Source organism: Gopherus flavomarginatus, chromosome 6 (assembly GCF_025201925.1).
Source record: "Gopherus flavomarginatus isolate rGopFla2 chromosome 6, rGopFla2.mat.asm, whole genome shotgun sequence".
Taxonomy (NCBI): domain Eukaryota; kingdom Metazoa; phylum Chordata; order Testudines; family Testudinidae; genus Gopherus; species Gopherus flavomarginatus.
In genome coordinates, this window is record NC_066622.1 from 105,629,276 (window position 1) to 105,650,550 (window position 21,275).

Sequence of the window (21,275 nt, forward strand, 5' to 3'; positions counted from 1 at the left end):
CCCATTGAAATCAAAAGGTATTAAATACCTAAATATCGTTGTGAATCCTACCCTAAGTACCTCAGTCACCTGTGAAAATAGGACTTAACCACCTACATCACTTAGGACTTCCAACACGGAGCAGAGCAACACATAAATTCTTTTAAAATCTGAACCAAAGTGACTTGTCGAAAGTCACGGTTCAGTGGAAGAACCAGGGGTAGAAACACTCCCAGTCTCTCCACTGAGCCATGTTTCTGTTCAATCCACTAGCCACAAATCTTTCCTCTATTTCCACAAATCTTTATATTTTAAACAAAGGGGAGCCTTAAATTCTTTTATATTAGGAAGGTCTACCTGAGCACTCTGGGCTATTATTGCCTTAGTCTCTGCAGAACAGTTAAATCAATGGCATAAAGCCAAATGCAAACAGAAGGAACAGATCCAAGTCCCTTAAGTTTCAGTTTCCCTGGCAGCAGCTAGTTCAGCTTTTCTGTTGTGTGTTCAGAGGGCTGTGTATAGCTTTCACTTTCTAGTTTCCATTTATTTCAGGAAACTGCTGAGGAACAGCCCATGTCACATGATGCTGGAATACATATAAAATAGAGTAGAGGAACAGCAACCAGCCTCAACATCCCAGGTTAGTAAGAAAAGAGGCCAAGCTGCATTACAACAGCAGATCAGCAAAGCAAAGCCATGAGGTAAGTAAACAATAGCAACTCTGAACTGTTCCTATTACATAGAAATGTAGAGCTGGAAAGGACCTTAAGAGGTTGGCCAGCCATCTAGTCCAGTGGTTCTCAACTAGGCGTACGTGTACCTCTGGGGGTAAACAGAGGTCTTCCCAAGGCACATCAACTCATCTAGGTATTTGCCTAGTTTTACAACAGGCTACATAAAAAGCACTAGTGAGGTCATTACAAACTAAAATTTCATACAATGAATTATTTATATGGCACTGTACACCATACACTTAAATATAAGTACAATATTTATTTTTTATAATTATATGTATATAATTATATACATGTATTATAATTTTATATATATCAATTAAAATGAGAAGTAAGCAATTTTTCAGTAAGTTTGCTATGACACTTGTATTTTTATGTCTGATTTTGTAAGCAAGTAGTTTTTAAGTGATGTGAAACTTGGGGTACACAAGACAAATCAGACTCCTGAAAGGGGTAGTCACTGTTCTAGTCCATCCCCCTGTGCTGAGGATTTGTGGTTTTCTTTCATATGAGAATTCTAAACTATAATTTACTTGAGTTTAAGTAGTTAAGCAGATACGGTACCAAATGTAAGTAATTGTTTTATGTGTTAATTAAAATGAGGACTAGATTAAAGTGATGGTATTGTTAGAAATTTAATTCTGTCAGTTCCAGATGTTCAAGCCTCAAACCTCTCTCCATTTTCATGGGTGGAATTTACACCAACAAAGCTTGTGCCCACAATGCACTGTTGCTACAAGTACTGTAGGGTCAAGTGGGTGGCTAAATAGATGATTTGTGCTCTCAAATCAGAAAACTAACGTTCTAATTACTACTATTTCGGGTGGAACCAGAAAATGCGAGAACAATTTTTGTGCTGCAAACTGATACCACAGAAAAGGAGACCAACTTCTGGATATCTGTTGGGGGGCTGGGAGGGTTAGGGAGCTTTTTTCACTAATATTTTAAAGGAGCAAACTCCAGACTTATGATGATTCTGAAAGTAACATCATTTAATGCTTCTGAGCTGAAGCTAAAAGATGTTTAACCTGCTGCAACCCCGTGCCTTACTGGGTCAGAACTGAGGATTCCAAATTCAGGACAAACTGCTGAGAAATAGGGGAAACACAACCCTGAACTGGTGGTTATTCTTTTATAAAATATACCAAACCAGCCACAAAAGTAAACTCCTGTTTCCCCACATTGGCTAACAAGAAAACATAAAGGCAGTTTCCTCAGGCTTTCCAGTTCTTATATCACCACCAAAAACACTGGATTCAGATGCATGGTTCTTTACAACCAGTCTCATCAAATAACAGGTTCTTCTGATCCCAAAGGACCAGCCACATACCCAGGTCAATACATAACTTAGATCTTACCCCAAATCACACTGATGCCAATCCTTTAGTATCTAAAATCTAAAGGTTTATTTATAGAAAGAAAGAAAGAAAGAAAGAAAGGTGAGAGTTAAAATTGGGTTAAAGGAATCAATTACATACAGTAATGGCAAAAAGAACAGGAGTACTTGTGGCACTTTAGAGACTGACAAAGTTATTTGAGCATAAGCTTTCATGGGCTGTAGCCCACTTCATCAGGTGCATAGAATGGAACATACAGTAAGAAGATATATATACATACAGAGAACATGAAAAGGTAGAAGTTGCCATACCAACTGTAAGAGGCTAATTAATTCAGATGAGCTATTCTCAGCAGCAGAAAAAGAACTTTTGTAGTGATAATCAAGATAGCCCATTTCAGACAGTTGACAAGAAGGTGTGAGGATACTTAACATGGGGAAATGGATTCAATATGTGTAATGACCCAGTCACTCCCAGTCTCTATTCAAACCCAAGTTAATGATATCTAGTTTGCATATTAATTCAAGCGGAGCCGTTTCTCATTGGGGTATGTTTTTGAAGCTTTTCTGTTGCAAAATTGCCACCTTTAAGTCTGTTACTGAGTGACCAGAGAGGTTGAAGTGTTCTCCTACTGGTTTTTGAATGTTATGATTCTTGATGTCAGATTTGTGTCCATTTATTCTTTTGCATAGAGACTGTCCAGTTTGGCCAATGTACATGGCAGAGGGGCATTGTTGGCACATGATGGCATATATCACATTGGTAGATGTGCAGGTGAATGAGCCCCAGTGGCGTGGCTAATGTGATTAGATCCTATGATGGTGTCATTTGAATAAATATGTGGACAGAATTAGCATCGGGCTTTGTTGCAAGGGTAGGTTCCTGGGTTAGTGTTTTTGTTGTTTTCTAGAAGATCACCAATGGATTGTAGTTTCCTCAGGAAGTCAGTGGTGTCTCAAAGGTAGCTGGGAGTGCTGGTAGCATAGACCTGAGGAGAGAGTCCACATAGCCAGAAAATTCTGCTGTTAGGGTGCCAATGCCTGAGATGATGGAGTGTCCAGGAATTCCAAGTTTATGGATCTTGGGTAGCAAAGAGAATACCCCTGATCAGGGTTCTAGGCATGTGTCTGTACAGCTCTGTTCCTGTGCTTTTTCAGGGAGTTCCTTGAGCAGATGGTGTAGTTTCTTTTGGTAATCATCAGTGGGAGCAGAGGATAATGGCCTGTAGAATGTGGAGTTAGAGAGCTGCCTAGCAGCCTCTTGTTCATATTTCAACTTATTCATGATGATGATAGCACCTCCTTTCTCAGCCTTTTTGATTATGATGTCAGAGTTGTTCCTGAGGCTGTTGGTGGCATCGTGTTCAGCACAGCTGAGGTTATGGGGCAAGTGATGCTGCTTTTCCACAATTTCAGTCCATGCACGTCGATGGAAGCAATCTATGTAGAAGTCCAGTCTGTTGTTTTTGACCTTGTCATAAACAGATAGCTAAGGGTTAATGTCTCTTTCACCTGAAGCACCTGACCAGAGGACCAATCAGGAAACCGGATTTTTTCAACTTTGGGTGGAGGGAATTGAGTGTCTGAGTCTTTTGTCGTTTGTCTGCCTGCCTGCTTTCTCTGAGCTTTGGAGAAGTAGTCACCATGACATAACCTTAGTCCCAGATTTAGACCTTAGCGTCCAAAATATGGGGGTTAGCATGAAAACCTCCAAGCTTAGTTACCAGCTTGGACCTGGTACCTGCTGCCACCACCCAAAAAATTAGAGTGTTTTGGGGCACTCTGGTCCCTCTGAAAAACCTTCCCTGGGGACCCCAAGACCCAAATCCCTTGAGTCTCACAACAAAGGGAAATAATCCTTTTTCCCTTCCCCCCCTCCAGGTGCTCCTGGAGAGATACACAGACACAAGCTCTGTGAAACTACACAGAGAGACTCCCCTTCTCTGTTCCCAATCCTGGAAACAAAAAAGTACTTTCCTATTCCCCCAGAGGGAATGCAAAATCAGGCTAGAGTTCCTCCCACCAATTCCCTGGTGAGTACAGACTCAATTTCCCTGAAGTAAAGAAAAACTCCAACAGGTCTTAAAAGAAAGCTTTATATAAAAAGAAAGAAAAATACATACAAATGTTCTCTCTGTATTTAGATGATACAACACAGGGTCAATTGCTTAAAAGAATATTGAATAAACAGCCTTATTCAAAAAGAATACAAATCAAAGCACTCCAGCACTTATATTCATGCAAATACCAAAGAAAAGAAACCATAGAACTTACTATCTGATCTCTTTGTCCTTACACTTAGAAACAGAAAATTAGAAAGTAGAACTACTTCTCCAAAGCTCAGAGAAAGCAGGCAGGCAGACAAATGACAAAAGACTCAGACACTCAATTCCCTCCACCCAAAGTTGAAAAAATCCGGTTTCCTGATTGGTCCTCTGGTCAGGTGCTTCAGGTGAAAGAGACATTAACCCTTAGCTATCTGTTTATGACAGACCTTCAGGAGGAGTCCATGCAGAATCCTTCTTTTTGTAGTGAATAAACTGCTGGCCTAAGTCAAGTCTCTGGAGTACATCCACAGCTTGCATGGGTCATTCAGTCCTTTGTTCAGAGCTTCAGTTTGTAGCAAGTTTCCTCCAGAGGTAAGAAGCAGGACTGAAGACAAAATGGAGGTGTTTCCAGGGCCTTTTACAGCTTTTGCCAAGTGGAGGGCATGCCATTGTTCTTACTGTTGAAAATCACAGCAACAAGATGGAAGTTTGGAGTCACCTGGGCAAGTCATATGTTCATGTCCAATTTCCCTCAGTCATTGCAGGAAGCCACTACCTACTCTCCAGACAGCATGTTAACATGACAATCCACTCAGTGTAGATGGGTGTCTCCCATGGTCCATTGTTAAACAACTGTTTCTCCAAGATATGCTGGGCATTACCTTGTGGGCGTTACTCCAGGAGCAAACATTTGAAATCCAAGTATAAAGCCAATACTTATTGTGATGGGTTGCATCACAGAAACCCCCTTGGGAACTGCCAACTGATGTGCCAAGACTACTTCTGCCCCTGCTTTCCCTGTCAGCTTGGGACTCCAGCACCCTATCTTGTTGAGCCAGACACTCCCGTCTTCTCCAACACAGACTCAGGGTCTGAACCGTGTCCCCTAACAGCTGTAGGCTTAAATTGAAAGCAGCTTACAGAAGTGTTTCTGTCTTTAACACTCAGATGCTCAACTCCCAATGGGGTCTAAACCCCAAATAAATCCATTTTATCCTATATAAAGCTTATACAGGATAAACTCAAATTGTTCACCCTCTAGAACACTGATAGAGAGATATACACAGCTGTTTGCCCCCCTTTCCCCCGCCTCCGGGTATTAATACATTCTCTGGGTTAATTAATAAGTAAAAAGTGATTTTATTAAATACAGAAAGTAGTATTTAAGTGGTTCCAAGTAGTAGCAGACAGAACAAAGTGAATTACCAAGCAAAATAAAATAGAACATGCAAGTCTAAGCCTAGTTCAGTAATAAAACTGAATACAGATAAAATCTCACCCTCAGAGATGTTTCAATAAATTTATTTCACAGACTGGATGCATTCCTAGTCTGGGCACAATCCTTTCCCCTGGTACAGCCCTTGTTCCAGCTCAGGTGGTAGGTAGGGGATTTCTTATGATGGCCCCCCATTTGTTCTGTTCCACCCTCTTATATATCTTTTGCATAAGGTGGGAATCCTTTGTCCGTCTGGGTTCCCACCCCTCCTTCTCAATGGAGAAACACCAAGTTAAAGATGGATTCCAGTTCAGATGACATGATCACATGTCACTGTAAGACCCCAAGCCTTCATTCCTCCCAGCCTGACTCACAGGAAGGCCTGCCTGCCAACAGAGCCATCCACAGTCAATTGTCCTGGTTGATGGGAGCCATCAAGAGTCCAAACCACCATTAATGCTCACACTTTGCATAATTACAATAGGCCCTCAGAGTTATATTTCATATTTCTAGTTTCAGATACAAGAGTGATACATTTATATAAATAGGATGACCACACTCAGTAGATTATAAGCTTTGTAATGATACCTTACAAGAGACCTTTTGCATGAAGCATATTTTAGTTAAATTATATTCACACTCATCAGCATACTTTCATAAAAATATATAGAGTGCAATGTCACACTTATAACTTCAAATACAAAAATGATACATGCATAAAGAGAGCATAATCATAACCAGCAAGTCATAACCTTTTCATAGCCACCTCACTTGACAACCTTTGTACACTATTTGCTGCAAATATATAACAGTGATTGCAACAATGCTCTATATGGACATATTTTAATCAGATAATGTCACACCTACACTACAACTCCATCTGTTCACATTATTTATTTCTCTACTGCTATTATACACATGAATGTTTCTGTTCTAGACACAGGCTGAACTAAGTACATGAGTAGTCCCATTGACTTCAGTAGGACTATTCACATGCTTCTACTTAAGGATTTGCTTAGAGTGTCTTACTGAATCAAGGCCCAAGTGAGGCCCATTACAATATGATGGGGGCTAATTTAGCTACAATGAGTCAGGAAAAAGATCTTGGAGTCATCGTGTACAGTTCTCTGAAGATGTCCACGCAGTGTGCAGAGGCGGTGAAAAAAGCAAACAGGATGTTAGGAATCATTAAAAAGAGGATAGAGAATAAGACTGAGAATATATTATTGCCCTTATATAAATCCATGGTACGCCCACATCTCAAATACTGTGTACAGATGTGGTCTCCTCACTGCAAAAAAGATATTCTAGCACTAGAAAAGGTTCAGAAAAGGGCAACTAAAATGATTAGGGGTTTGGAGAGGGTCCCATATGAGGAAAGATTAAAGAGGCTAGGACTCTTCAGCTTTGAAAAGAGGAGACTAAGGGGGGATATGCTAGAGGTATATAAAATCATGAGTGATGTTGAGAAAGTGGATAAGGAAAAGTTATTTACTTATTCCCATAATACAAGAACTAGGGGTCACCAAATGAAATTAATAGGCAGCAGGTTTAAAACAAATAAAAGAAAGTTCTTCTTCACGCAGCACACGGTCAACTTGTGGAACTCCTTACCTGAGGAGGTTGTGAAGGCTAGGACTATAACAGTGTTTAAAAGAGAACTGGATAAATTCGTGATGGTTAAGTCCATAAATGGCTATTAGCCAGGATGGATAAAGAATGGTGTCTCTAGCTTCTGTTCGTCAGAGGATGGAGATGGATGGCAGGAGAGAGATCACTTGATCATTGCCTGTTAGCTTCACTTGCTCTGGGGCACCTGGCATTGGCCACTGTCGACAGATAGATACTGGGCTAGATGGGCCTTTGGTCTGACCCAGTACGGCCGTTCTTATGTTCTTATGAGAACAATTGTGTATGAAATGTCCATTCTCCTATTGGATTAATTTAATTGACACCACAGCTCCCTAACAGATGCATGATTATTTCAACATTTAGAGTCTCCTCTCCACTCAAAACTTGTCTTTTACTCAAAGAGGAAACATTTATGCTGATATCAATTAAAAACTTAAACTGTACAATATTACCACCTGATAGAAATGAGGAAGTCTTTGATGGTAGGGATATGCATTAATAGAATTACTATCACTCTCTCCTTCAGACCTCATTGTAGTATCCAAGTGTAAAACATTGAGACTAGAAAAAAATATTCAGGAACATTTTCTCCCAAGACCCCTGTGATCCAAATTGAATTCCACTCCATCCCCCTCCTCCACCCCAGCTCTAAGAGGCCTGCACAACTTGCATCCCGGGGGCCGCATGCGGCCCGCATGGGCTCACTGTGCGGCCCGCGGGGGGTAAGTAGGTGGGCTCACTGAGCGGCCCACGGGGGGTGAGTAGGGAAGCAGAGGGTGGGGACGGGGGCTGAGGAGGCATGCGGGCAGGCAGTGGCAGGGGGGCAGATGAGCGGGTGGCGAGGGAGGGGAGCTGAGGAGGCAAGTGGTGAGTTGGTGGCTGACCTGTTCTACTGATCTCCCATCCCCTCTCCAAGGGTTACAGCTGTCTGGAGGTGCTGCCTTCCACGCCTTCCTCAGTCACACCTCATTCATTCAACAGGGCAATTGAATACAAAGTGTGGGGAAGATCTTATTCTACTTCTAGCAAAAAGACATTTTTCTTTTGCCTTAATTATACTACCTTAGGGGCCTGCTATAACGTATTACCAAGGTTCGATACCGCTGTTTCGGTGGGGCGGCACTAGGGAAGAAGGGTTTGGTTCAGTGGAGCGGGCGGGGCTGGAGGGGGCTGTTTTGGCAGCACTGGAGGGGTTGTTTCCGTGGGCCGGGCGGCACTAGGAGGGGGTGTTGTGTTTCAGGAGGCTGGGGGGGGCGTTCAGCAGCGCTGGGGGAAGTTCGGAGGGCCAGGGGGGCCCTCAGCTGTTTTCTTTGAAGTAATATGGCCCTCGCCGCTTTACAAGTTGTGCAGGCCTGCTCTAATAGTTCATTTCTGGCTCCTCTTCTCCTGACCTCCCCACAATTTGCTAATAGATCTCCACAACCCCATCTCATCTTTCCTTCCCCAATCCTCCAGTTGTACCCCTTGCTCTCTCTCTCCAGCACCTTCAGCATGCTTGATTTTGCCATTGTGTGGCAGCACATGCATTGGCACACAAGCTGCTAGATCTTCTGTGTTCCACCAAAGTTCTGCCAAGCAACAAATAAGTATTTGATTTAGGGCTCTATTTTGTTTAAGCTATACAAATATTTGTTTGTGGAGATGCAATTTGTATCACCTGCAAAATTTGCCACCTCACTGTTTACCGACTCCATGGGTGCTCTGGGGCTGGAGCACCCACAGGGAAAAAGTAGTGGATGCTCTGCACCCACTGACAGCCAAACTCCCCTCCCTGCTCCTCCTGCCCCACCTGTGCCTACTTCCCTGAGCGTGCCGGGTCCCTGCTCCTCCGCCTACCTCCCAGCGCTTGCCACCGCCAAACAGCTGCTCCAGGAGGGAGGGGGAGGAGCGGGAACGTGGTGCACTCAGGGATGAGGCACAGAAGAGGTGGGGCTGGGGCAGGGACTTTGGGGAAGGAGTTGGAATGAGGGCAGGCAGGGAGGGGAGGGGGTGGGGCAGGGATGAAGGGCAGGGCTGATGGCAGAGGGGAATGAGCACCCACCAGCGCAAGTAGAAGTAGGTGCCTATGGTTTACCCCTTTTCCCAGATGATTGATGAATATATTGAACAGTTCTGGTCCCTGTATAGACCCCTGGCGACACCACTGTTTACCTGTCTCCATTCTGAAAAACTGACCATTTATTTCTACCTTTTGTTTCCTATCTTTTAACCAATTGCTGATTCATGAGAGGACCTTCCCTCTTATCCCATTACAGCTTACTTTGCTTAAGAGCCTTTGGTGATGGACCTCGTCAAAGACTTTCTGAAAATCTAAGTACACTATATCCACTGGATCACCCTTGATCACGTTTATTGATCCCCCTCAAAGAATTAGACTGGTTTGGCATGATTTCCATTTATAAAAGTCATGTTGACTTTCTTGCAATAAATCATGTTTAGCTATATGTCTGATAATTCTGTCCTTTACTATAGTTTCAACCAATTTGCCTGGTATGGAAATTAGGCTTACTGGCCTGTAATTGCCGAGATCACCTCTGGAGCTTTTTAAAAAAATTAGCATCACATTAGCTATCCTCCAGTCATCTAGTCCTGAAGCTGATTTAAATAATAGGTTACATACCACAGTTAGTAGTTCTGCAATTTCACATTTGAGTTCCTTCAGAACTCTTGGGTGAATACCATCTGGTCCTGGTGACTTGTTATTGTGTAATTCAGTTTATTCTAAAACCTCCTCTAAACACACTTCAGTCTGGGACAGTTCCTCAGATGTCACCTAAAAAGAATGGCTCAGGTTTGGGAGTCTCCCTCACATCCTCTGCATTGGTGAAGACAGATGTAAAGAATTAATTTGGTATCTCTGCAATGGCCTTACCTTCCTTGAGTGCTCTATTAGCATCTCGATACGATAGTCCAGTGGCCCCACTGGTTGTTTAGCAGGCTTCCTGCTTCTGATGTTGACCTAGCATTATCAACTTTGGCTCTTGGGTCATCTTAACTATCTCTCTCAGCGGTTGAAAAATTCACCCTAAGTGATGCAGGTAGGTTGACCTTAGTTTTAGGTGTAGACCAGGCCTGAATAACATCCTATCCCCAGACAAACAAATAAGTGGAAGTGTGCAGATCTGGTATAACATAGCCCAAATGAAGTACAAACCAATTTAGGCCTCCTGCCACCTTTCTATCCTTTAACTACACAGAACACTCTACTAGGGTAACATAATACACGATAATTTAAGTGTACAGAGTGAAAATGATCCAACATGGACAAGAAAAGTGAGGCGTTACTGTAGTTTACATGGGATCAGAGTAACAGAGACAATATGTGTCCTAAACAGATAGCTAAGGGTTAATGTCTCTTTCACCTGAAGCACCTGACCAGAGGACCAATCAGGAAACCAGATTTTTTCAACTCTGGGTGGAGGGAAGTTTGTGTCTGAGTCTTTGTTTTCTGTCTGCCTGCTTTCTCTGAGCTTTGGAGAAGTAGTTCTGTTTTCTAATCTTCTGTTTCTAAGTGTAAGGACAAAGAGATCAGATAGTAAGTTATATGGTTTCTTTTCTTTGGTATTTGCATGAATATAAGTGCTGGAGTGCTTTGATTTGTATTATTTTTGAATAAGGCTGTTTATTCAATATTCTTTTAAGCAATTGACCCTGTATTTCGTCACCTTAATACAGAGAGACCATTTGTATGTATTTTTCTTTCTTTTTATATAAAGCTTTCTTTTAAGACCTGTTGAAGTTTTCTTTACTGGGAAATTTCAGGGAAATTGAGTCTGTACTCACCAGGGAATTGGTGGGAGGAAGGAATCAGGGGGGAGATCTGTGTGTGTTGGATTTGCTAGCCTGATTTTGCATTCCCTCTGGGTGAAGAGGAAAGTACTTTTTGTTTCCAGGACTGGGAACAGAGAGGGGGAGTCACTCTGTGTAGTTTCACAGAGCTTGTGTCTGTGTATCTCTCCAGGAGCACCTGGAGGGGGGAAGGGAAAAAGGATTATTTCCCTTTGTTGTGAGACTCAAGGGATTTGGGTCTTGGGGTCCCCAGGGAAGGTTTTTCAGGGGGACCAGAATGCCCCAAAACACTCTAATTTTTTGGGTGGTGGCAGCAAGTACCAGGTCCAAGCTGGTAGCTAAGCTTGGAGGTTTTCATGCTAACCCCCATATTTTGGACGCTAAGGTCCAAATCTGGGACTACAGTTATGATAATATGAATAACCAGTGGTGTTCAAATCTTCAGACCTATGAGCTCCATATCTTTGGTTTCTCAAAGTATTGTTCTCTGATTAGTACTACTTGTGATGCACCCTCTTTCTGAAGCATCTGTAGAGGTGACATTATTGCTATCTCACTAGTTAAGACTGGCAACATTGTAAATTAAATACAGAGGTAAAGAAAAGCAAAATAAAAAAGATAGATAATTGTCCTCTGGGGTAAATAAAGTTTTAATTTGAATCTCTTCTTCTTCACAAAGGCTTAAACATGCTTCTTTTTTTCTCTCTAGCAATATTTCCAAAAATTCGCTAAGAACTGTCTTGCTGCAACTTGAATGCCATTTTACATGGACTTTGCTGAAGGATGATGTTGATCTTGATAACTTAGAGGAAACAATTTGTGATCAGATTGAGTTTCTAACCACAAAATCCAAACTCAGTAATTATAATCTGCTAGCCTATGTGAAACACATGAAAGGCAACAGTGAGGAAGCTCTGGAAAGTCTACAAAAAGCTGAAGGAGAAGTTCAGACAAATCATGCAGATGAGGTTGACAGGAAAAGTCTTGTTACCTGGGGGAACTATGCTTGGGTCTATTACCATATGAACAAACTTCAAGAAGCTCAATCCTACATAGGCAAGGTAGAAAGCAGCTGCAAAAAGCTCTCAAGTGCATCTTGCTATAAGATTCATCTCCCTGAGATCTACTGTGAACAAGGGTGGGCACTATTAAAGTTTGGAATAAAGTATTATGAAAGAGCAAAGAAATGCTTTGAAAAGGCTCTGGAAGAGGAACCCAACAATCCAGAATTTAATTCTGGCTATGCAATTGCCATATATCGCCTGGAAGATTTTCTTACAAGAGGCTCTTCTGGTGAGGACTCATCACTGGAACCTTTAAGGCGTGCAGTAATACTGAATCCAAATGACACCTTTGTTATGGCACTCCTTGCACTGAAACTTCAGGACATAGACCAAGTCAAAGAAGGAGAAAAGTACATCGAAGAAGCATTGCAAAAAACCCCAGATCTTCCCTATTTATTGCGATATGCTGCAAAGTTTTACAGAAAAAAAGGACTAGTGGAGAAATCACTGGGGTTTTTGAAAAAGGCATTAGAATTTACACCAACCTCTGGCTTCCTGCATCATCAGATAGGTCTTTGCTACAGAACACAGTTATTCAAAATGAAAAAAGCTACAAAATATCCACCTAGAGAGCAGATGGAGGAACTGATTCGATTTGGCATTTTTCATTTTAAAATGGTGGTGGAGCAAAAATCAAAGTTTATGTATGCCTATATTGACCTAGCAAGCATGTATGCAGAAGGAAATCAATATCAAGAAGCAGAAGACACCTTTCAAAAAGTATTTAAGATGGAGAAACTTACCTGTGAAGAGAAGCAACAACTCCACTACCGCTATGGACGCTTTCAGGAATATCACAAAAAGTCCGAATCTGAGGCCATTAATCATTACACAAAAGGGCTGAAGATTGAGAAAAACTCGCATGAAAGAAACCTGTGCAAAGATGCTCTGAAGAAATTAATAGAAAGGAGAATTCAGAGAGGCGCTGCAGATGCTAAAAATTTCAGTATTCTTGGACTTATTCACCAACTGAATGGAGAGAAGCCTCAAGCAATTCGGTGTTATGAGAAAGCCCTGGCATTGGAGCCTGATAATGAAGAATCCTTATGCTCTCTCTGTGATATACAGCTTTCCAAAGAAATCTAAAGCTTCTAACACCTGGCAGAGAATCCATTTCTGTAACCACCCAATTTTTTTCTTCAAAACTGTATATGATGAAAAGTTTGTCAACTTCCTGCATTATTTGTATGATAGCCTGAATTCCTCATCTAGGCAAAACTTGCATTGGAGTTTGGACATTACTAATTGGCATGTAGTGCAGAATTTGTAATCCTAGCAATTAATGAGCTCTTGTGTCCTCTCCCCCCTGCAAAATAACTGTGTTTATGTTGATAACAAAGCCCACGTCCACACTACAGGGTAAAATCGATGTTATTAAAATCGATTTTATAAAGCAGGCTTTATAAAATCGATTTTGCGCGTCCACACTAGGGCTACTTACATCGATGTTGAGCGTCCATGTTCCCTGGCGTCCATCTTTTCCCTGAGCGTTGCACTCTGGGTACCTATCCCACAGTTCCTGCACGGGTCCCTGCCCTTTGGAATTATGGGTTACTAGCCCAGTGCATGATGGGATCAAAGTCCCCGTCCTGGGTGGTTCTGGGTACAGCCCCCCCCCCCCTTCCTGTAAACGGCACACAGTCAGTTCGCGCTGTTTTTACTGGCTGCAGTGAGGGAAACGCCATTTTGCAGCAAGCATGGATCCAGGTCTGCTCTTGTCCTTGATCGCGAATGCTGTAAATAATTCACGCATTCTCGTTCTATCACTGCTGACCCATGATGCAGAAATGCAAGAGAGAATGCTTGAATGCGGGGACGACAGCGATGACGAACTGGAGAACGAGTTTTCTGACTCCCCGGGCCCCTGCACGTTGGAGCTCCTGACGGTTATGGGTGAGGTTCTACCCGTTCCGCGCCACTTTTGGGCACGGGAAACAAGCACTGACTGGTGGGACCGCATAGTCCTGCAGGTGTGGGACGATTCGCAGTGGCTGCGGAACTTTCGCATGCGTAAGAGCACTTTCTTTGAACTTTGTGACTCGCTTTCTCCTGTCCTGAAGCGGCATAATACCAGGATGAGAGCAGCCCTCACAGTGGAAAAGCGAGTGGCAATAGCCATATGGAAGCTTGCAACGCCAGACAGCTACCGGTCAGTCGGTAATCAATTTGGAGTGGGCAAATCTACTGTGGGGGCTGCTGTGCTGGAAGTATCCAAAGCAATCATTAAGCTGCTGCTTCGAAAGGTTGTGACTCTGGGAAACGTGCAGGCCATTGTGGATGGCTTTGCTGCAATGGGATTCCCTAACTGTGGGGGGGCCATAGATGGAACCCACATCCCTATTTTGGCACCGGAACACCAGGGTGCCCAGTACATTAACCGCAAGGGGTACTTTTCGATGGTTCTGCAAGCCCTGGTGGATCACAAGGGACGTTTCACCAACATCCACGTGGGATGGCCAGGAAGGGTTCACGACGCACGTGTCTTCAGGAGCACTACACTGTTTAAACGGCTGCAGCAAGGGACCTACTTCCCTGATCAGAGAATAACAGTTGGAGATGTCCAAATGCCTATTGTTATCCTTGGGGACCCAGCCTACCCCTTGATGCCCTGGCTAATGAAGCCATACACAGGGAGCCTTGACAGTGCTCAGGAGTTGTTTAATTACAGGCTGAGCAAGTGCAGAATGGTGGTAGAATGTGCATTTGGCAGGCTTAAGGCGAGATGGCGAACGCTTCTTACTCGCTCAGATCTTAGCCAAACCAATATCCCCTTTGTCATTGCTGCTTGCTGTGTGCTCCACAATCTCTGTGAGAGCAAAGGGGAGGCCTTTATAGCGGGGTGGGAGACTGAGGTAAACCACCTGGCCGCTGATTATGCACAGCCGGACACCAGGGCAATTAGAAGATCTCACCAGGATGCTGTGCGCATCAGAGAAGCACTGAAAAGTAGCTTCCTCATGGGCCAGGGTACAGTTTGAATGCTGATTTTCCTTTCAATTGATTGCTGCCCTCCCAGTCTATGCGGTGTTGCTGCTGCAAGATACTTTGCCTGCAGCATTCCTCAATTGCTTGCTTAGGTTACTTGCAAGAGCTGTCCATTGGAAAACATATAATTCTGTATTTCCCAATTATTACCTACCTCCACCATTAGCTGCTTCCGTCTGCTGCTAGGCACAGTACCTGCAACCTTCCTTAACTGCTTTTTTATTGAAAATAAAGTTACTACTATTTGTTACAAGAATTGTGTTCTTTATTTAAAATCAGACCCTTTCATCAATCAAGCATAATGCTTGTTGTTACAATACTGTGCATGAAATTTCATAACTCATTGTTCTATGGGGGACGGAGCGAGGGAGGTTTGGAGGAAGGGGGAGGGAGGTTTGAAAGAAGAAAGTGCATCAGAGAAGACAGAACAAGAATTCTCATGGACCAGGTTACGGTATGGCTGCTTTCTTTGTTTTCCCTGTATTGCCCATATCCCCAATTGTCAAATCCTGATGCTGATAACTAGCTTCCGTGCAGCTTTCCAAAGCTGCTTGCTTTAGTTCATTACCAATCTACAGTCACACTGCCTTAATAGCATGACCTGAGAGTAAAAAATAGGCAAAGGTGCCATGGTAGAAGTTTGGATCATTAGAGGAGGGAAAAAACAGGACACAAAGGGCTTTTCAATCTAATGAAAGCCTTCTGGTTGGAGTGTCCGCAGCGGTGGAGGGGGCTGGTGCAGAGAGCCTTCCCCCACGCGTTCTTACACGCCTGGTTCTGGAAGGTGTGGGACAGGGTGAGTACTGAGGGAGGTTATACACGGGCTGTAGGGGCATTCTGAAACCACGGAGCTCTTGCAGCATATCGCGGAGGATGTCAGTCTGATCACGAAGAAGATCCAGAGTTGCTGCTCGCCAGCGCTGATCTTCCTGCCACCTGACATCATTTTTGGCGTCCCTCCTGTCTTCGCGTTGACTGGCAGCCTCCCTGTACTTTGCGACCAATTGCTTCCAGTCTCCCTGCTGAGCTCTCTCTGTACGGGTTACTGCCATAATTTCGGTGAACATGTCCTCACGCGTCCTCCTTTTCCTCAGTCTTCTTATGATACCCCCCCCACGTAGATGAGAAGCGAGAGGGAGGCTGGAGAAATGTGCAGCTGTGTGTGGGGGGGTGGGGTTTGGAAAGAGTGATAAAAGAATCATAAGAGACACATTTCACACAACCATGCATACAGTCTCTCCCCTCACTGACCTGTGCCTGTTACCGAACCTTGAACATTTTACTTTACCACAAGGTCACCTTAGGATTCCTTTAATACTTATTGCTTGTGGCTGAGGACAGAGAGTTCTGCTCAGACGCAGGTCAGGGGAGCACACAGACCATGTCCGGAGAAAATGGTAAGTTAATAATGGCTAGTAATCCCTGTAGTAGATTGTACTGGTAATCAAGCTACTCTCCTTCCCTGGTTTGCTCTCGCGTTCCCCGAACAAGCAGGTCTCCTTGCCTGCGGTTTGCTGGGTGGTTCGGGGAACGCGAGAGCAAAGCAGGGAAGAAGAGTAGCTTCCCGCGGTTTGCTCTCGCGTTCCCCGAACCACCCAGCAAACCGCAGGCAAGGAGCCCTGCTTGTTCGGGGAACGCGAGAGCAAAGCAGGGAAGAAGAGTAGCTTCCCGCGGTTTGCTCTCGCGTTCCCCGAACCACCCAGCAAACCGCAGGCAAGGAGCCCTGCTTGTTCGGGGAACGCGAGAGCAAAGCAGGGAAGGAGAGTAGCTTCCCGCGGTTTGCTCTCGCGTTCCCCGAACCACCCAGCAAACCGCAGGCAAGGAGCCCTGCTTGTTCGGGGAACGCGAGAGCAAAGCAGGGAAGGAGAGTAGCTTCCCGCGGTTTGCTCTCGCGTTCCCCGAACCACCCAGCAAACCGCAGGCAAGGAGCCCTGCTTGTTCGGGGAACACGAGAGCAAAGCAGGGAAGGAGAGTAGCTTCCCGCGGTTTGCTCTCGCGTTCCCCGAACCACCCAGCAAACCGCAGGCAAGGAGCCCTGCTTGTTCGGGGAACGCGAGAGCAAAGCAGGGAAGGAGAGTAGCTTCCCGCGGTTTGCTCTCGCGTTCCCCGAACCACCCAGCAAACCGCAGGCAAGGAGCCCTGCTTGTTCGGGGAACGCGAGAGCAAAGCAGGGAAGGAGAGTAGCTTCCCGCGGTTTGCTCTCGCGTTCCCCGAACCACCCAGCAAACCGCAGGCAAGGAGCCCTGCTTGTTCGGGGAACGCGAGAGCAAAGCAGGGAAGGAGAGTAGCTTCCCGCGGTTTGCTCTCGCGTTCCCCGAACCACCCAGCAAACCGCAGGCAAGGAGCCCTGCTTGTTCGGGGAACGCGAGAGCAAAGCAGGGAAGGAGAGTAGCTTCCCGCGGTTTGCTCTCGCGTTCCCCGAACCACCCAGCAAACCGCAGGCAAGGAGCCCTGCTTGTTCGGGGAACGCGAGAGCAAAGCAGGGAAGGAGAGTAGCTTCCCGCGGTTTGCTCTCGCGTTCCCCGAACAAGCAGGATGAATCCGCCCTGTAACAATGGAGACTTTTCTAAAAAACACCTCATGGGTCACTGTTTTAGGAAAGGTTTTTAATCTACTTGGTCAGTGACTCTAAGTACAGGTAGTGATTTGAAGCACCCAGTAAAAAAGGCTTACATTAAACCGAAGCTTTTAGTAAAAAAAATTACACTCACCAGAGGACGGTCCCTCAGCTTCATTTTCTGGAGTACTGCCTTGAGATGGCTGGCAGGGAACCTCAGTAAGGGTGAGGAAAAGATCCTGGCTGTTTGGGGGGATAAAATGCTCTGTGCTCTCTGCTGGAGCCTCCTCCTCTTGGTCCTCATCATACTGATCATCGCCATCAAATAAATCTTCCGTAGTTGCAGGAATCACGACGCCCACCTCTGAATCAACAGACAAGGGGGGGTTCGTCGTTGCGCTGTTCCCCAATATTGCGTTAAGCTCGTCGTAGAACCGGCATGTTTTGGGGGCAGAGCCTGACCTGCCCTTTGCTGCTTTGGTCTTCTGATACGCCTGTCTGAGCTCTTTCACTTTCACTCGGCACTGTAACGAGTCCCTGGTATGTCCCCTCTCCCGCATGGCATTAGAAATTTTTTCAAAGGTTTTCTCATTTCGTCTGCTCGAGCGCAGTTCTGAAAGCACTGACTCTTCTCCCCATACAGCTATCAGATCGAGTAACTCCTGTGTGCTCCATGCTGGAGCTCTTTTCCTATTTTCAGGAGACTGCATTCTTCTCTCTGCTGCTGAGAGCTCCATGCTGTGCAAGCAGGAAATGGAATTTCAAACTTCCCGGGGCTTTTCCTGTTTACCTGGCCAGCAGAAGAGTACCTTTACCTGTGTAGAGTGGCCACTAGAGCACTGTGGGATACGTCCCGGAGGCCATTAACTTCCATGGCCGTCCACACTATCATAAAATCGATTTTAAAAAATCGATTTTGGGGTTACTCCTCTCGTTTTGATGGAGTTCCAAAATCGATTTTAGGGACCCTTAAAATCGATTTTATGCACTCTGTAGTGTGGACGGTTACAGCTTTAAATCGATTTAGAGCTCTTAAAATCGATTTAAAGCTCTAGTCTGGACCTGGCCAAAGAACACTTATTCTGAGGCCTTGCAGTGAAAAAGTATAACAGATGCAGAAGATGGTAGCACCACCTGCTGGTGATCATGTAAAACCTGGAAAATGTTTTCTAACTTGCATATTGCCAAGAGTATAACTGTGGAGAATGTATAATAGTTAATCTATCTTTTGGCTCAGTTAAAGATCTCTTTAAATATCTGTGTTTGTGTTCATTTTTGCTCTTAGATACATAGCTTCAACATGAATCATCAGAACATGCAGTACACTGGGAAAAAATGAGTGTTAAAATTTATGAAGAGTCTGTTAGTTTATACTATTTCAAGACATCAGATAACTGAATGCCTCCTCCTATAAGGGCAAGAAATAATGATATGGATAGGATACTACTGATGAGTTTTATAATTTTGGACAGGGGGGATTTATAGTGTTACTAGGATGCACACTTTGGCGCTATATTCAGAATTCAGTGTGGGTCATGGACTTTTGTGAGTTTGAGAGTCTGTAAGCTTTCATAATTGACTGTTTGCAGTAATTGTTTAACTAGAAAGAAAAGAGAGCCCTGCTTGTATGTTTTTTCCAATGAGAATCTTATAAACCATGTACCATTTGCACTTTAATAATTTACAAAAATACAGCAAACTTCACGGAGTCAATTAAATTTTGCTTTGGGAATCTGTCTGCAGACCAACCCTCACATCTGTATGTAAAAGCTACTAAAATGGCCATTTAAAGCATAGGAATAAAATTCTAATCAGCTGTTAAGGAGACAGATTTAAAGCCCACTTGATTTCCTGGACTGTCTGCAAAGCTAGTTTTAATAGTTTTGCACTGAACCATTGAACTGTGCATAGAGAGCATCTTTCTAGTTCAAGAACACCCCCCAATCTTGGGCACGTGCACATGGGTAGAGGGGTGAGAGGACATAAGGGGTACATGTAGAAGGAGCTGACAGAGCATAGGGCACAGGGGAAGAAGTTTGACAGGCCATGCGGGAGAAGATGACAGAGCACAGGGCCCAGGCATGTGGGGGAGAGGAACAAGGGAACACAAGGCACGGTGCTCATAGGAGAGGGCCTGACAGAACACTGCACCCAGACACATGGGGAGGGGGGTGACAGGGCAGAGCTGCATGAGAAAGGAAGTGACAAAACACAGGGGATGTGCACTAGGGAGAGAGGAGTGACAGAAGACAGGTTGTTTAAAAAAAAAGAGGAAGGTTTAGAGAATGTATTCCATCTTGTGAATTGCTAAGAAGAATTTAGTTGTTTTAGGACTGATGGCCAAAGGGCAAAGCTTGTACAGTGTGACACTTTTATATTCCACTACTGTATCTTGGCCAATGGGATGGCATGCAATGCGCCACATAGAAAACATACTACATTTCCAAAGCAAACCCCTTTAAGACTTTATTTGTGAAAAAAAATAAGAGCTATTTTTCACTTTTGTACATTTCTATTAGACAGCAGGCACCAGAAAAATGCAATAACCCTCCAAGTCATGCCACCCAGCAGTCACATTATTAAGCTCCCAAATCACTCATGTTGTTACAGGTGCTTCCCGTAGTCAATCAGTTATCCAGGAATAAATATTACTCATCAAGGGTGTAAACTCTGGCTTCAGATGCCCATGTGGAATTCTCCCTCACTGCACTGGCAGCTGTGTTATTGCCGGGTGGGGTTGGTCTCTGGGAAGCACAGATGAAGCCAAAGGGAATTTACAGTGTGATTCTGGGTCATGAAAACCCCCTTTCTCAAAGAATCTCTCACAGAATTGATGTATCCCATCCCATATGAACACAGTCAAAAAAGGACACTTCCACCTCTTCTCTCTGAAAAGCCGGGGGAGCAGGCCTTTCTCGCTTTTTATAACTAAGGTCCAGATTGTCTCTTCCACTTCCAAAAACAAAGCTGACCCAGAATGGGTGGTAGAGGTTGGGGAGGGACTCCCTGTGGGAGAAGAGAAAGTGGGGGGAAGAGAGTCACATCCACACAATAGTCTATCCCTACCCCACCTCTTTCCCTCTCCAAGTTTGAGAACCACTGGAAAGAAGAGGAGATGAAGCCACGAACCACTGACTCTCCAGAGCATGATCCCTGAGTGGCCTCACAGATATGAGAGTGAGATATTTCATCTGCACTTGGTGTTTCAAGCAGGGTGACCAGACAGCAAATGTGAAAAATCGGGATGGGAGTGGGGAGTAACAGGAGCCTATATAAGAAAAAGGCCCCAAAATCGGGACTGTCCCTATAAAATCAGGACATCTGGTCACCCTAGTTTCAAGTAACATCATCTTCTGTTAAATCTTCTATGCAGCTGCAACTGCGCAGCCATGCAGCCATGGCGGTATGGCTTCCACACGAGCCATCCTGCTCGGGGAGGAGGATGAAGGGGGCAGCAGAGTAGCACTGAGGGACCAGGCCTCCATCCGGCTGTCTCTGCACACCTGGAGGCTCACTTCCCTATGGAAGGACCTTCGGTGTAGAAAGACTAAGCTCCACTCTGCAGTGCCCCCCCCCCCCCAATTCCTGTTATGAGAGCAGGGTCGGTGCAACCATTTAGGTGACCTAGGTGGTCACTTAGGGCACTAGGATCTGGGAGGCAGCATTTTCTTCGGCAGCAACCGGATCTTCAGCTGCCCCAGTCGCCGCTGGCATTT

At 44.6% G+C, this 21,275-nt stretch overlaps 2 protein-coding genes across 2 annotated transcripts; one reads left to right on the forward strand and one right to left on the reverse strand.

The window, feature by feature from the left end:
- The first annotated feature begins 546 nt into the window (after positions 1–546).
- Positions 547–14,092, forward strand: LOC127053971 (interferon-induced protein with tetratricopeptide repeats 5-like). Its single transcript, XM_050959514.1, has 2 exons — positions 547–680; positions 11,663–14,092. The coding sequence occupies exons 1-2, from the start codon at positions 676–678 to the stop codon at positions 13,101–13,103; spliced, it is 1,446 nt and encodes a 481-aa protein (XP_050815471.1). The 5' UTR covers positions 547–675; the 3' UTR covers positions 13,104–14,092.
- Positions 14,093–15,646: 1,554 nt separating this feature from the next.
- Positions 15,647–18,211, reverse strand: LOC127054038 (uncharacterized). Its single transcript, XM_050959682.1, has 2 exons — positions 17,714–18,211; positions 15,647–16,158 (listed from the first exon to the last, which is right to left on the reverse strand). The coding sequence occupies exons 1-2, from the start codon at positions 18,117–18,119 to the stop codon at positions 15,686–15,688; spliced, it is 879 nt and encodes a 292-aa protein (XP_050815639.1). The 5' UTR covers positions 18,120–18,211; the 3' UTR covers positions 15,647–15,685.
- Between the last annotated feature and the right edge of the window lie 3,064 nt (positions 18,212–21,275).

Coding starts and splice junctions, on each gene's coding strand:
- LOC127054038 (XM_050959682.1), bottom strand. CDS start 18,119: ATGCGGGAGAGGGGACATACCAGGGACTCGTTACAGTGCCGAGTGAAA. Junction 16,159..17,713: donor AGCTGAGGGACCGTCCTCTG/GTGAGTGTAATT, acceptor CCCCACACACAG/CTGCACATTTCTCCAGCCTC.